This window comes from Lepidochelys kempii, chromosome 9 (genome assembly GCF_965140265.1).
Source record: "Lepidochelys kempii isolate rLepKem1 chromosome 9, rLepKem1.hap2, whole genome shotgun sequence".
In the NCBI taxonomy this organism is placed as follows: Eukaryota; Metazoa; Chordata; order Testudines; family Cheloniidae; genus Lepidochelys; species Lepidochelys kempii.
The window spans coordinates 22,847,469-22,864,875 of NC_133264.1; the positions used below are offsets into that span (position 1 = coordinate 22,847,469).

Genomic DNA, 17,407 nt, shown 5'->3' on the forward strand with positions numbered 1-17,407 from the left:
ATCACTATGAAACTACATTCAGACATTTTGACACGTACATAGCAGAGCTACTTATTTAAAAATGCCCCGAGGGGAGAGAGGGGGGGAAACACAGCATCAACCCGACTTAGAAGGGTAACCAAAAAAAATTTTTTGAATTCCAAATTACAATCCCTATCCTGCAACCAGATGCATGCAGACTTCAAGCTTCAACACTAGAACTTTCAGTTTCAGATGCTACAGCACCAGAGACAGATATGCCCGGTGAAGAAACTGATGGACAAAAAACAGTGACAAGTATAACATATTCCTGCTAATTTAACTTCCATCCCAGAGGCTATACTTGAAAAGCTGGCAAGTAAAATGGAAATACTAGAAACCAAATTAATTACAGTAGCAAAAGTCATGCAAGAATAAGAAGAGAGATTCTTATCAACAGAAGTTGACAAAGGAATTTATGATGCAAAGTGTGATAAAGTTAAGAAAACCATAAAAATGCTGGAAGATAAAACTGAAGATCTCAAGAACAGAGGTGAACTCACACAATGGGGACATTGGCTGGGATGGGACTAATTGCATGAGTGAGGACACTGGGCATGAGAGTTCACAAGATGAACTCCACAAGTTCATCCATTTTTATTTTGAAACTTTGGCAACCAATTACATCATCTAACCAGCAGAAGTTTTCAGAAGTTATCCTCCCTTAAGTAAAAATCAGCAAATATTTAGGTGTGAGATATAAAGCCATAAAAATTCTTCGCATCTCTCCAAGTGAAATATAAAACGTGCACACACAAAAACCCAAACAAACCCTCTGCAAGCATCCCTCAGAAGGCAATACTTACAGCTCAAACTTATAAGAGTGCATATTTAAAGCAAGTGATTACTCTTTGCTATGTCCCCTTTTGTGTTTTGCTATTCTACTTTGTACAGCTCAAACGCCTGCTCCCAGTATTGTCAGTCCTGACAATAGTTGTAGCATGTTGAAACATTATAGTTACTTCTTTCAAACTAGCTTGTCCAGTGCACTAATCGTTATACTAAAAATATATTGCTTGAGTGATTTTTTACTATATTATGAGAAAATGCTATGCAAACCACTCCAAAATCTTTTCGTACGTACCTTTCAAGTAAATATTTGTCATCAATAACTTGTTCTAAGGTATGCTGCAGCCTTTTGGGTTCTTCCTGCAAGGAAAGAAATAAAAGATTTCAACACGCTGACATTATTATTATTAACAAACATTTATATTGCAGCAGTGCCTGAGGCCTCACCCAAATCAGGACCTAGGCACTATACAAACATATAGTAAACAGCAGTCCCTACCCCAGTCTTTATCTAAACACCTATTCTTAGATTTCTAATCACATTTATTTATCTCAAAGTACCTTTCAAAGGAGGTCAGTATCACCACCACTAGCTATCCATGGGGAAACTGAGGCACAGAGGTGAAGTGACTTGCCCAAGGTCACCCGGCTTTGCGCACACAAGAACACACATGTTTCTATTTATAAATGCATCCAAAGGTACTTCAATAAGTGAGCAAAACAGACAGAACCGCCACCTCCAAATGAATTGTATGCCTCAAGGTGTTCCAAAGGCCAAATTCACAACAGCTAAAGGCAGTCGCCCATATATTATCTTAGCCTATACTTCACAATAGCCAACAGCTAGCTACAGAAAGTATCACATACTATAATGGCCAGGGTCACAGAATCAACAGCTCTGATAAATACACATGCCCAAAGCGTGCACAACATAATGTCAAAACAAAACAAGCCTCCCCACGCACACCTCAATGAAACAGGTTTTCAGAAATCCACTTTAACTCCCTCTAAACTGGAGAATCTTAGTCAGCTTTGAAAGAGTTTAAGCTTTAGCAGATATTTCTTGCACAAATTCGAGGGTCCCCCCCCATTTTCTTTTAAAAGCCATCTCTTCCCTCACTTGTTGTGTTTTTATTCTGTACATATAAAAGACTACTATGACACTGAATGCTCCCTTCATAATCCATTATTTGGGAAACTTTGGGCTTGTTACGTGAGCACCTAATTTAGAGTTAGGCATTTTCCCCCAGCCTGGATGAAACGGTTTAATTTCTACACCAGCACGGTATGTTTTGTAATCCAAAACAAACCCCTAAGGGCAACTGAGAGGAAACCAGTAAATTCTTCAACATGCCCAGGACTTTCCCTGAAAAATAGGTACTGAACCTGCAAAAACCAGTCTGAGGGTATGTTCCTATTGTTGCGTACTTATCTTTTCTGATTAAGAAAAAAGTAGGTATGGACAAGAAACTGCCAAGGGTTCTCACTTTCAGCCATTTCCTTTTGTTCTACCATTGAACAATGCTAAGATCTCATAATTAAGGGAACCACTAGCTGGGAGTTTAAGCCCAACATCTTTACCGTGGCGTCAGCATTAGTCCCTGTTTTTCATAGAGGAAATTCCTTAAAGATTTCTCTTAGTAAAAACAGGTCAGGGATTGTTTAAATCCAAACATGGCCCAGTCCATCTCCCATTCCAGTTAATAGGGGTTTTCCCAGTGAATTCAATAGGAGTTCAATCTACCCCTTAAATCACAGCACTGAGCTACAGTTTGAGAAGCAGAAATTGAACCTGGTTGACAGGTTTTTATTGTCCAAAAGGTGTGACAAAAGGAAAAAGTCCACTTACATTTTTAAAATTCCTTTGCTTTTAATAAAACCATTAGTAACCGGTGGGAAAATTGGTTTACAAATATGACTCAAAACAGTTTTGTTTTGCTTGAAACATAAATCTAAGTAACAATAAACTGCTGAATAAGGTTTAAGGCAGCGCAGGACAGGACTATTGGTCACCAAGGTCCCCTAGAAAAGCAATCCAAAGCACCTCTAGGGTCTAGACTGGAATACAGCCATATTCCTTTACTCCACCCTGACAGGGAATGAAATCTCAGAACATACCGCAAAAAGATTCCCTAACACACCAAACACTGCTTTCTCACAATGAAAGGGATACAGAGATGACTATTAGTCAACTTCCATATAGAGATAGATTAACTCTATCTACATCCAATAGTGCATAGAAATTCTAGGGTGCAGCATGGATATTGAGTATTTGCAGTACAGTACAGACCAAGAGGCCCCAATCAGTGATTTAGGGGGCAGAGTGGAGGAGTGGCTCATTATGCTAGGCACTGTACAGGTGTGTAGTACAAAGAGAGTCCCTGCTGAAAGAGTTTACAATCTTGGATAATGACAAGATGCTACAGATGGATGAAACAAACAGGGACGTGTGAAAACTAAGACAGACCCGTAGGAGCATGTTTTCATATAGACTAACTTTGTACACAAAACATAGCTCACTACCAGTCTTGCCATTAGTAACCAGCAGGTTTCTGTAGGCTTCGTGGCAGAACTGAGTCTTAACAAGAGATCTGAAGGACAATAAAATGTCAGTTTTACTTTCGTTTTCCCGGGGAATTTTGGTCATAAATGAGGGGTGGACGGGAAAAGTGTGTGGAGTTGTTTGTGGTAGAAGGAGCTTGCCTCTTCTGTTGCTTGTGGTGAAAGGGCTTCACCCAACGCAATTTTTATGTTTCTGAGTGATGGTTCCAGCCATTAGAAGTCATCAGTGGGAACTTCTTAGAGGATACAACTAACGTCATGGGGCTCCCATTTGTCCCTCTTGCAGTGGGTTCTCCGATTCTTTCACTGGGGTGAGTACTTCATGCAACTGTTTGCACACCCCTCTTTGGGGAAATGGATGTGGCCTATTGCCCCCTTTGCATGGTGAGACCTTCTTCCCAGACAGCTAAATGCAACCACTGTTTGTGATCTACTCCGGGGAAAGCAAGTTCCAGTGTCCGGAGCCTCACTGACCTGCTCGTCATTAAACAAACAAAGTAACGTATTTTACCCCCATAATATAAAGTTATTAAAAACATGGACTATTCAAAAACAGCAGCACTACTCCATCTGCAGCTTCATGTGTCTTGCAGTTTGTTTTTGTGAATTAGTCTCTTGATAATCCAATATACGTACTGCACTTGAAGGCCATTCAAGAAGTCAACATGTGGTTTCATGTCATCTCTTAACTCATTAATTTCAGAATAAAAAAAAAAAAAAACTAAAAAAAGAAGCCAATGAGGGTCAAGCAAGGATTTTAAGTAAATTATCTCTCCTGCTAGCACAGATTTTCTCAAGGTCAGAAAGGTTAAAGTAATTAAAAAGACAAAAATGAGGAAATTTGCATTATATAGACCCCTTCTGTATCTTAGCTGATCTGAGGATAAATTAAACAAACATTTTGGTTTGCAGTAAAATCATTGCCATATTTAACACCACAACAGCTCAGCCATCCATATGCTCTGCCTTCTCAAATAAAGCCTATATTGTGGAACAGAGGAATTTTAGATGGCACTTTTTAATCTTATACAAGAGTGCCTAGATAGTGTGCTGTATAAAATGAAACAAGATCAATCAGTAGCTGATATACAGCTTTTATTTCCTGGTGGCCTTGGAAGCACTATTATGCATAAAACATAGTTTTGCAGAAGATTTGTAAAGATGGCAAGTTTTTTACCCCAAATTTTCCCCCTCTGGATCTCTAATTGTAATAATCACTATTGTTGACATACAGTAACTGCTAAATTGCTCTGCAAGGTTTAGAAAAGTTTACCGTTTCCTACTACTTAGCCAGCAATTTAAACTGGCCGAACCATGAAACATCTGTTTTATTCTTACCTTCTATTTCTACTCTCCTACAAGATTATCTTTTTCTCATGTGATATAAATTAGAAACTCAAAATTGCCTGTCTCTGAAGTACGATTGAACGTAAAAGATAACCTTTTAGTTTCCTGAATCACTCCACTGGTCATTTTGTTTTCAGTATATCCCAGAGCATCGCAAGGTAATTTAGAATGTGAAAACAATTTGTGATTGACTTTATATATTGCCATGGGTGACAAAACCTGCATTACTTACATAAATCATTTTTGGTGTTTGACATCATTTTATATTAACCTCAGGGTGAAGACAAACTGAAAAAATTGGTTGTGACATTTTTGACCATTCAATCATTCAATTAAATATCATTGAACATTCTTTATGGAAGTTGTAATAAGGCAACTACAAAAGAGGCGAGTAATGTTTGTATAATTTGGAAGAGTAGAAGACATAAAATCTATACTAATTTCAGTTTTGTGTCATTAAACATGAAGTATTGATTATTGCTCCTTGCAACAAAATTTATGAAGCTAGCTATGTTGTTGTGTCCACATAAAGTGATTCTGATGTTTTGCCCTCAGACCCCAAGTGCTATAAATGATGGGTTACAGTGACAGCTGGGATGCTGTTGTTCCAATTCACAGCCTGAGGAGATACATTTCATAGATTACACCAGAAGTGACCCAGCTGCAAACTCTAACTTCAGAAAATTAAATTGGAAGAGATCCAGACCTCTGTTGCAATACACTGAGACTTACAATGCCTCTATAAACCTTGTTATAATGTAAATCTACTGTAACATCTACTGTAGCTTTCTCTTTCTTTACTGTTATGCATGGACATTAATAAGTAATCGGGTTTATAAAAAGTTTGCAATGACAGCTAGAAATGCAAGGTTGCTTTTTAGATGAGGTGGCTAAAATAGCTGTATCCTGTCATTTTGTCAATGAGGTTACACATTCTATTTGTGTATTAATGTTTCTGTAGCCTTGTAGATCTGTACATTTAACGAAGGATAATGCCTAGCTATTGCACATAAATTTGGGAACACTGTAACGTTCCAGTATGGAAAACTATTTCAAGATGTAGATGTATCACAAGCATGTAATCTGCATAAAAGCAAAGCAGGGCTTAGGCGATATTTTCATATCCTACTAGCATATTCAGAATACATTATGAGAACTTGCTTTTACCAGTTACATAGGGTCTCAGTTATAGAATAACAAGGAGTGTGGGTCTTATTTCTTTCTCTCTCTGGGGGATTGCTGGATCCTGCTCTGTACAGCCAAAAGGCCAGCTCTGTGAGGGCCCATATGTAGTGATACAGGCCCTTATCTTGCGAAATTACCCATGTAGAGTTCAGAGTAGCAGCCGTGTTAGTCTGTAGCCGCAAAAAGGAGTACTTGTGGCACCTTAGAGACTAACAAATTTATTTGAGCATAAGCTTTTGTGAACTACAGCTCACTTCACTGGATGCATACAGTGGAAAATACAGTGGGGAGATTTATATACACAGAGAACAGTAAACAATGGGTGTTACCATACACACTGTAACAAGAGTGATCAGGTAAGGTGAGCTATTACCAGCAGGAGAGTGGGGGGCGGGGGGAACCTTTGTAGTGATAATCAAGGTTGGCCATTTCCAGCAGTTGACAAGAACGTGTGAGGAACAGTGGCGGGGAGGGGGAGGAATAAACATGGGGAAATAGTTTTACTTTGTGTAATGACACATCCACTCCCAGTCTTTATTCAAGCCTAAATTAATTATATTCAGTTTGCAAATTAATTCCAATTCAGCAGTCTCTCGTTGGAGTCTCTGATATTTCTACCTTGAGCTTTGGTACTAACCAACCAGACTCAGATTATGTCGCTGTAGAATGTTAGATACCTTGTTTCAGACTCTATAGGCAGCAGACATGTTTTGGGGGGGGGGGGGGAAAATCAGTGTTCACGTCACACTCCCCGTCAGTACTTAGCCCAGGCAAGCTAATGATCTAACCAGTGAACCAAATTCGGTGATGAATTCTGGTCATATGCCACCTGAGGCACATACACTAGGAAGATAACTTGTTTGGCCCATCTGACAACATAAGAGGTGTGAATGGGTAATGAATTTAGGGAAAAGCCTGGTAAATATCACATCTGCCACCTCCCTTGGCACATGGTAAATTCAAATCAGTATTATACTGCAAATGTGGACCATAAGGGAGGTATGACAGTGTGTCCCCATGTGCAATGGCATTACTGAGTCCAGGTTCAAAAATGAGAGATTTTCAGAAAGATTTTGGCTCTTCTGTTACCATATTAAGCTCCACAGCAGTGGAAATATAGAACTCCCAAGAGACTCTGCAACCACAACTGTAGAACCTGTAATATTAAATATACATTTGTACCAAAGCAAACTGTGAAGTTTCTCCATATATATTTAAAACTCTAGAACATCTACTTTTTTTTTTATAGTCTGAGTTCTCTTTTCATCCAGTTTAAGGCACTTAAAGGGTTAACTGTCCCTCATAATAGTGCTGGGGTTGCCGTGGTGACAGTTCCTCAATCAGATGGATATATTTCTGAGAATGCATGGGAAGTACCAGAGTTTTGCAGAGATTACTCACGCAAGGTACTTGCAAGAAAGGGGTTTACTTTCACATTAATAAGGAAGTGGGGAGGGAAGGAAGAAAAATAAGCAGCAGCAACAGTAAAAATGTTGGGGGCAAAAAACTGTACTGATTTCTGGGGAGTTGCATTTAACTTTATACCAGAAACTGACAGAAAACTGCCTTTTTATGTTAATTACCAACCAAAACCAAAATGATTTACACTTTGCAATTAAAGGGGACTAAGGGAAGGGTTTTACACTAATTCAGAACTTACCTCAACGGAGGAAGTGATAGTCTTTGGAATGTGCAGAGAAGAGAGAGACTTATGTGCAGGAACATTTAGTAAAGAAAACATTTCTTGAACATTTCTAGGCCAGGGGAAATAAATAGTCCAAAAATCTAAAGGACAATCTAATTTCATTCGGAAATGTCTGTTTTTAAAAGCAGTTATTAGTTTAGGTTAAAGAAAATCTGTAACCAAGATAAATTCTGTCAAGACGACAGCTTTCTATTGAGTACTAATAGGGAAGCTACTAATTATGTACATTACTTTTTTCCCCCATTTTACTTCATTTCATGAAGTCTACTGCACTGAGATGAACTGACTGACTCAAGTTACTGCTGGAGGATACAGAAGAGTGCCAATTCTGGTCCCTGCCTTGGTCCCTATTCACTGCTCTCACAAGGCAAAAGGGGCCCAAAATGACCAAGGAAGAATTGCCCTACACTGCTGCTGTGCTGAGGGCACTATACTGATAGTAGCCTTACACTGCTCTGTCTCCCTGACCCTGGCATAGTGGGATATGGCAGGAGTGGGGCTGGATCAGGAATGGCAGAGGGAAGGCTGCCCCTTAGTGTTCCACCCTACACTGATTCAGAACTGTGGATGTAGCTCATAAGCATGTGTGTGAAGGCTGCTATGTTAAAGCAGCGTAGGTCCACCATTTTGCTCCCCTCAGCATCCCAAAGTCCAGCCCATACAAATGCAACACATGATCTCTTCCAAAGTATCTAGCAATATCAGATAATCTGTCACCACTGCGCACAATATCACCGTACCTATTGCAGACTTCCCTACGCTGAACAAGAGGTTTGAAGTTCAGGCTTTTTGTCTCATGGTATCTGGAAGAGATTTGGTGAGGAAGCATGCAATCCAACAGACTGGTTAAAAGAGAATGGTATGACAACTATCGGATTCTGTGGCAAAGAATTTAAGAGTTTAGTACATGTGATTTGACTTGAAAATATTAAAGCTTTAATGGACATTTTTCTCACTAACCAAATAGCCATAGCTCTGGGAGGATGCAATCTATGATAATTAGAAATTCATTACAGTAAAATCAATCAGTCACAGGTAATGGATTTTTTAAATATTGACATGTAAAATTGCTCATGTAAAATTGTTCATGTCTTTCCTTTTTGTGTCAGTAAAGCATCTAAAACCAAAACATGGCTAATCTTGCCTGCCCCTGCAGCTCCCATTAGCCGTGATTCCTGGCCAATGGGAGCAGCAGAGCCGGTGCTGGGGGCAGTGCACAGAGATTACCTGAATGCCCCTCGCCTAGGGACCGCAGGGGCATGCCAACAAGCCGGCACTTGCAGCTCCACCCCCAGCCCCGTGAATGGGAGGAGGCTCTGAGGCTCAGGGACTGGTGTCCAGCCCATGGCACTGAGGCTTGCTACGGGCTGGATGAAAAGAAGCAGTGCCCCCCCCCTTAGCCCAAGGCCCTGGGCTGCAGCCCCTAAAGTCCCTGTGTTAATCTGGCCCTGTTCATGAGGTAGGGCTTCAAGAGAACATGGGACATTCAGCTTCTGTACCTAGAGTTTAGGTTTGGGGCCCATGTGAGATATGCTTGGTCAGACATTGTCTGTGGTTTTCTCTGGACTCTATGGATGATTGGGTGTGGGGCAGTAGGAATCCCAGCCAGCTATTCCTGCTTTCAGCTCTGGGGACATGGAGGCTTAAAGCACCATGTGCTGAGCCCTTCATGCTGGTGGCCAGTTGGGAGCAACATGGCAAGAATGGGAGAAGGATCAAGGGAGGGGATGACCCCAAAGAGGAGACAAACCAGGGGTGGGGGAGGAAACCTGCCTTTCTCCCTTACATGGCTGATGATCCTCCTCTGGCTGTGGGGGAACTGAGAGATTTGACAGTCAGAGCCCTTGGTGCTGGTAGCCATGCTGCTGGTTAGCTAACCCTAAATAAATGTGGGTGTTTGTAAATCTGCCAGAGCAATTTCCCAGGGAAAATGAAAGCAAGTTCTCCCACCAGACACAACTACAACAACAATCTTCTTCACCTGCTAATTTGCATTAAGAGACTTTGTAAGGTTTTCCTGGTGTAAGTAGATGAGCAAAAATTCTGATTTAGCTGCCATGATTACAGAATGTGGAGTTCCATATAGATGTCCCTACACAAGAAAGGGTGACGGGGACCGACCCACAGAGCCATGCCTATCTGGAGGTAGGACAGAGGAACGACAGAGGAACAAATGACTGGAAGGATGAACTGTGGAAACTAGCTCTTTTTCTGTCAGGAGCAAAAGTCAATATTAATGGCCAAGAATCAACATTCCTTGCAACCAAAGTTTTGTAGCAGCTGATGTGGTCTATAGTGTTACGTAAATGTGGCCATGAAGTGATTGCATTGCAGATTTCTTTCCAAGGAGGCCTTTTTGCTTTGGTTCCATGAGGCAGCTAAGGCATGGGAAATATGGCATCTTATCTTGGTACAAATCTTGGCAGGCAGCTCATGTAGCTGTAGAATAGCTTCTTGAATACAGGAATTAATTCATTTAGATTTAATTAACTTCAAAGTCTTGATGCCTTGCTTGATAAGACAGTGACCACATGATCCACACTGGAAGCAGTAAAGCAGATATCAGAAGAGTCCTAGGCAATTTGTATGTTTGAGATTTTAAGGAGAGCAGTCATTGGGCCTCAGTCTTCTGACATGAAGAATGGATGGTGAAAGCTTTCTTACCTTCCTTGAAGGTAATACTGTACAATTAATTCCATGAAAAGAGCAGTTTAGCATCCTAGCGGAGATGTTTAGCAACATAGCGGAGAAGATATTTAAGGTAATCCTAGGCCTTCTGAGAAACGCTGCTGGAGGGTGATGCGTCTATCATCCAAGACAGAATCAGGAGAAGTGGGAAAAGTATAGTCAAGGCATTACTTGAAATAGATGCAAACAAATCTCCAAGGTGTACAGGGGAAAGAGCAACAAGTGCAGAGGAGCCTTATTTGGCTTGAAAGAGAGAGAGAGAGGAACCACTTTGAGGAAATTCTACCCAGATAGTGAAAAAAAAACAGGATTCATTTATCCTTGTTAAGATTATTGAGGTATAGAATACTGGGTAAAAGGATTCAGATTTCCCTTATTTAATTTGTGGATGAGTTCCTATTCTGCCAATGGACAGAATTTCTGGTCTCTAGAAGCTTGCTCTACATTTTCTAGAGAGTTCTGAGCTTGGTCCTCGTTCACATGACCTTGGTCTGCAGTCCAGTGACTGAGATCAGAGTCTCGGGCTGTGTCCAATTTGCCGGGTGGCCAGCTGAGGCAGGGGCACTTCTAGACTGATACAAGGCAGACTAGCGTGGAAACAGGCATGGGCTAGAGTAAGGGTGTACGGAAAGATTTCAGCAAACTAGTAAGAACCCCAGGTAACAAGAGGAGCAAGAACACAGGGAGTCTATTACAATTACTGGCAATGGGAGTGTTCCTGACTAGGTAGTGACACTGAGCAGACAGGAGAGACCATTTCCCTTAGGAGCCTGTATACCTGCCTTGGGATTACCAGGGTGGGTCCTCACCTGCAGATAAACCCCACCCCATTCAACCAGGGTTCAGCCAATCACAAAATCTGCAGGTAATTGCCTCTGATGACTCACCCCACAGTCTGGCTCAGGGATGACTCATCAGGCTTAAGCAGGCTCAGAGGTAACTCATCATGATGGGACTAGCAACACCGTCAGAGGACCCAACCACATCAGCCACACCATCAGAGGCTCGTTCACCTGCACATCTACTAATGTGATATATGCCATCATGTGCCAGCAATGCCCCTCTGCCACGTACATTGGCCAAACTGGACAGTGCCTTCGTAAAAGAATAAATGGACACAAATCAGACATCAGGAATGGTAACATACAAAAGCCAGTAGGAGAACACTTCAATCTTCCTGGACATTCTATAGCAGATTTAAAAGTAGCTATACTTGAACAAAAAAACTTCAGAAACAGACTTCAAAGAGAAACAGCAGAACTAAAATTCATTTGCAAATTTAACACCATTAATCTGGGCTTGAATAGGGACTGGGAGTGGCTGGCTCATTACAAAAGCAGCTTTGCCTCTCCTGGAATTGAGACCTCCTCATCTACTATTGGGAGTGGATTACATCCACCCTGATCAACTTGGCCCTGTCAACATTGTTTCTCCACTTATGAGGTAACTCCCTTCTCTTCCTGTGTCATTATATAATGCCTGCATTTGTAATTTTCACTCCATGCAGCTGAAGTGGTGTTTTACCCATGAAAGCTTATGCCCAGATAAATCTGTTAGTCTTTAAGGAGCCACCAGACTCCATTGTTTTTCTGGATACAGATTAACACGGCTACCCCCTGATACTTGACAAATATCATCCACATTCTATTTTTAATAAGCATAAACTAATAAAGTAGACATCTCCATTATCTCCTCTACCACTCCTACTTCCCCCTCATCCCTCGCCCCCTTCAGTTGTCTTTTGTGGGTCATCATCCTGATTACTGGGATAATCATGTGTCTTTTTAACATTGCTGCCATTTTACTGCATAACAAGATTTTATTCTTTTGTTAGAGGTAATAATATACAGGCTGAATGTTGTGGGTGCTCTCATGCATCCATTTGTCTTTCTAAATAATCAAATAAAAATGTCAATCAAAAACCAAAAGCAGTCTGAAGAGAGGAAATGTCACATTGAACAGAAAATTAGGCCAAGAGCTAGAAACAAAGGGCAGGCATAATTTAAAGCCTTTCAAACTGGAAAGAGGTTACCTGCTAATTAGAATACCACTGGGAAAAGCATTAACCATCTTGGCTGTTTAGTGCAAATGACTAAGTGATGGTACTGCAAGCAAGATTTCTCGAGATCTAACTGATAAGTTGGACACTTACGGGAGCAGTAGCCATTAAGCAATTGATCCATGCTGTGTATTGCTCATGTTTTAACTATTCTAAATCGTGAGAGATGCTTCACTCGGTATGTATTCTTTTAATTTATTAAGGATCAAAGTTATACTTATAGGGCAGTAATGGCCAGGACCAATTTATTTCTTTGAAGATTAGTACCAGGTTGCTTTTCTCCGCTCCCCTAGAATCACCAATTCTTCATGAATTTTCAAAAACAAAATTATGGTTATGGTAAATATGCTCGCTAATCTCGTTAATGCTCTCAAACACATACCATACAGACCACCTAATTTGTACATTTGCAAGTTGTCTAGTTATTCCCTAACCTACTGTCAGGAATCAGGGCCTGCAGCAGAATCAGTCTGCAAGCTCCAGGCAATCTAATGAACATAGGCAGCCTGTTACAGGCAGGCTAACTGGCTACAATGCCCAAGCCCAGCAGTAGCAATTTAGTAGCTACTCAAAAGCATTCACCCAGGCTGGGATAGCTCCTGTGCATACTTGTTCCCAGCCTTACTCCTGCCCCATCTCAATCTGGGTAACCTGGCTCTGACTCTTAGCTCTGGCATCTGACTCCTAGCTACTGAAGCCTGCTCCAACCACTAGGCTTCACCACCCACCCCCTGGTCAGGGACACCTGTTTTGTAATCACTAACTTTATTTAGAAAATGTTTAAGGTATCATCAATTTGTTATTTTCATTCCTTATTTATACTATATTGTATGTACGTCAATATATTTCCAGTATAAAAGATATAGAAAAAAATGTATTAGACTAGCCAGTCCATCTCGCTACAATATTTCTGTGTGTTTTATACAGTCTAGTTTAAATTTTCTGCCACATCCCTAATAAAACTATTCCACAGCTTAATAATCATCAAGAACCCTTTAGGGACATTCATGCTTAGTTTTGTTTTCAGCCTATTCTTCATTTCAGCACAGTTCTACTTCTACTACACCCTCATGCACACCTGTATGATAATTGATTCTTTCCCTTGGTGTTTATACCCATCAGCTATTCATAGGTCATTATTTTCCCTCATTCTAGTTCATTGCTTAGTTAATGACATCTTATTCATAAGTCTCCTCATTTCTGTTGTTCTTCCCAGATGTAAGCTCTTTGGGGTAGAGGCTGTTTTTAATTATAAGACAGCACCTAGCACCATGTATGTACATCACTTAGCACAATAAACTACATCCAGTTGGAGGCCTTTAAGCACTAGCACAAATAATCTCACTCTCATTCGTCATTATTATATAATGAGGGTCAAAGTTGAAATTTCTCGTATGACCAAATGTAAACCAATGATGTGGAAATCTAACAATCATTTCTCACATGTAGGTATGTATCTCTCTGAGGATGCCCTCCAGACCTTTGCTCCGTTTTCCATTAAATTAATAAAATAGTGTACTTTCCTTCCTTCCGCTTTGCTAGCATTGGAAGAAATCTTTATTTTCTTCCCCTAAAGCAGATACCATTGCTCTACTGCTTTACTGCATTATACCAGGGTTTCTCAAACTGCGGTCCATGGACCCCTGAGTGTCCGCTAGGGTACGCCAGGGGATCCATGGTTCTCGCTGATCAACTCCTCTCCCACCTTCCCTCAACTCCTGCACACCAAGAAACAGCTGTTCCCCAGCTTGCAGGAGGTGCAGGGAGGAGTAGGGACTGGGCGGAATCATGTCCAGGGCCACCAGCCCCACTGATCAACTCCTCCCGCTTTCTCCCAGTGCCTTCTGCACACCACGGAACAGCTGTGGGGGAAGGGGTAGTGTGGCGGTGGGACCTAGGGCTGAGTGGTGGGCTTGGGGGTTCACAAAAATTTTTAAATCCAAAATGGGGGTCCTTGAGTTGCTAAAGTTTGAGAACCACTGCATTATACCATAGTTGCAACAGTTCTGAAAAGCTTGCACAAGAGTGAAGTGTTACTCAGAGCCATGTTAGATTCCTTTTAAAAAAGGCTTTTTTATGTGTTTCAATAATAGTGTTTCATCTGAGACTACACCAGCTTTTTAACTTTTGCTAAGAAAACCAAACTACATGAATTCTCTCTATAACTGTGTTTTTCCATAGCTGAAGCACAACTAAAAGTTACAACCCTATGGGCATTGAGGAGAGGGAGTGAAGCAATAACAGAGTTACATAAAGCCTGGTGACAAATATTAGAATGCAGTTACAGCATAAAACCAAAGAGAAAATATTCTTTAAAATTTAGTCTTAGTTACACTATTTTTGAGCTTGATGTCTGAGTTGTAGAATCAAGAGAGGTAAATGAAATATCACTATATGATCATGAATCATTGATCAATATCCCTTAAACAACTTTAGTTATGGCATAGTAAGAAAAATCTCTACTTTACCCATTTAAAAATATTCAAACAATACTTTTGTTTTAAATTGCTGCTACAAATCTGGCTGAGGTTTAAAACTAGAAACTTGGAATGGACAGATTTCAGTGAAGGCTAGTTTGCCTGGAATGAGAGAGTTAGATTTACCTGAATAATGTTAAGACTTCTTAAATTACAATATGTATGTACAGTAGAAAAGTGTATACTGAGGACTCAATTAATGCAATAAGCACATGTACACTGTTGTTGTTTGAAAGAGTGTATGTGCTCATATACCATGGTGATATAGGCCATATAAAAAAAATAGAAGTAAGATTGCATGATCACTCAGTATTCAGGTTACTTTTCCAGGAAACATAAACATGAGTGGTCATCTTGCCAAAGAGGTCAATAAGCATTGATGCTGCTGCTGCTGAAGTCTTAATACCCCAAGAAAAACCAATGTAATGCTGCTTTCTTCCTCTAATCAAAACCATAGGTGCCGACTCCATGGGAGCTCCAGCTCTGGAGTACCCATGGAAAAAAAATTAGTGGGTGCTTAGCACCCACCGGCAGCCCAGCTGATCAACTGTTCCCCTTCCCTCCCAGTTCCTCCTGCATGCCGCAGAACAGCTGCTCAGCGGTGTGCAGGAGCTGTGGAGGAGTGGGGATGGCTCATGCTCAGGGGATGGGCGAGAAGAGGTGGGGAAGAGCTGGAGTGGGTGTGGGCCTGGGGCAGAGTAGTGGGGGGGGTCAAGCACCCCCACCCCCGGTAGACAGTTGGCGCCTATGCACCTAACATATGCATAATGTGCCCACCAACAGTGTATGTAGTGCAGGAATTGGAGGTAGAAAGGCAGGAGAAGAAAGCTTGATAAACTTTACAGTTCTTAATAATTGACCTTGTTCTCAAATAAACAATGGGCATCAGTGGACCAAAATCACTGACTAGGCCTGCCAGCCCCAATGGCCTCTGCTAACGCAGATCAGCAAGTATTAAAAACATGCTGCTCAGAATGCATCTTGCCAGACTGACCTAGTGTTCCAAAAGAATCAGTAAGTAATTATCTCGTCCCATTCAAAGCAACAGGTCAGATATAGCAGTAACAGCTGTTTTTTCCTTCTGAATTAAGGGGGTCAGCACACTTTATACAAGTTGAGAAAAAAAAACTACTTTCTTCACAGTGTCTGGAGCATGTAGGATCACTGTCCCATTTTGGTGTGTGGCCTAATACAGTCAGAGCATGCATCTTACAGTCAAAACAATCATGCACTGTAGCTTTTCTAATTTTTTCTGCTGGCTCTAGTACACTCATGTGATTGAAGGACTATCCCGCCTCTAGCCAAATCAGAGACCAAAACAAGATTCAAACTTTATCACTTGAAATAAATCTTCTGAAATAGACTTTCCACTCAGGAGAACCTCCCCATATGCAACAATTGTTTATATGATTGAAGCTGTGTCATCAGTTATAGTATTAAGCAGTGCAAATGGGTCCTCAAAAGTACATCATCACTTCCCAGCTCATGCAATAGAAGTGCCATCGCAATCTGCTCCCACTTTGAAACATTTAAGGCATATCAGCTAACAGGAAATTTAAGTTCCTTAACACAGGATATTACTTATATGAGACAGCTAGGGTTACCAACTTTCTAATCGCACAAAACTGAACACCCCTGCCCTTGCCCCACCCCTTCTCTGAGGCCCTGCCCCTGCTTGTTCCACCCCCCCTCCCTCCCTCAGTTGCTCGCTCACTCTCCCCCACTCTCACTCACTTTCACCAGGTTGGGGCAGGGGGTTGGGGTGTGGGGGTGGGCTCCAGCTGGGGATGCAGGCTCTGGGGTGGGGCTGGAAATGAGAGGTTTGGGGTGTGAGAGAGGGCTCCAGGCTAGAGCAGGGAGTTGGGGTGAAGAGGGGTATGGGCTGTGGGTGTGGGCTCTGGGTGGGGCCAGAAATGAATGGTTCAGGGTGTGGGAGAGGGCTCCAGGCTGGGGATGGGGTTTGTGAGAGGGCGAGGACTCCAGCTGGGAATGCAGGGTCTAGGGTGGGGACGGGGATGAGGGGTTTGGTGTGCAGGAGGGGGCTCTGGGCTGGGTCTGAGGCGTTTGGACTGTGAGACGGGGTGTGGGCTCCAGTAGGGGGTTTGGGTGCAGGAGGGGACTCGAGGCTGGGGCAGCGGGTTGGGAGAGGACTCTATGCAGGGGGATGGGGTGTGAGATCCCGGCAGCGCTTACCATGGCTCCTAGGAAGCGGCCGCCAGGTCCTTGCAGCCCCTAGACACATGGGCGGCTGGAGAGGCTCTGCAAACTGCCCTCACACCCACAGGTTCTGCCCTGCAGCTTGCATTTTAATTGTGGTTCCCAGCCAAAGGGAGCTGCAGAGCCGGCCCTCGGAGCAGGGGCAGTGTGTGGGAACCTCCCTGGCTGCCCATGCATATAGGGGCTGCAGGGACCTGGCAGCCACTTCCGGGAACTGCACAGAGCTAGGGAGCCTGCCTTAGCCCCAGGCCCTTACTGTGCCACTGACCGGACTTTTAACGGCCTGGTTGGCAGTGCCAACTGGAGCCGCCAGGCTCCCTTTTCAACCAGGTGTTCTGGTCAAAAACTGGATGCCTGGCA

At 42.2% G+C, this 17,407-nt stretch overlaps 1 protein-coding gene across 2 annotated transcripts in view; it reads right to left on the reverse strand.

The window, feature by feature from the left end:
• Nucleotides 1-17,073, reverse strand: part of IQCJ (IQ motif containing J) — a 108,344-nt gene extending 91,271 nt beyond the window's left edge. For both annotated transcript variants that reach the window (XM_073359544.1, XM_073359543.1), the window contains exons 1-2: nt 17,024-17,073; nt 1,103-1,167 (exon numbers count right to left, since the gene is read on the reverse strand). In XM_073359544.1, the coding sequence (XP_073215645.1) occupies nt 1,103-1,167; nt 17,024-17,026 (68 nt within the window). In that variant the 5' untranslated portion in view covers nt 17,027-17,073. The remainder of the gene's footprint in view (nt 1-1,102; nt 1,168-17,023) is intronic.
• Nucleotides 17,074-17,407: the final 334 nt, after the last annotated feature.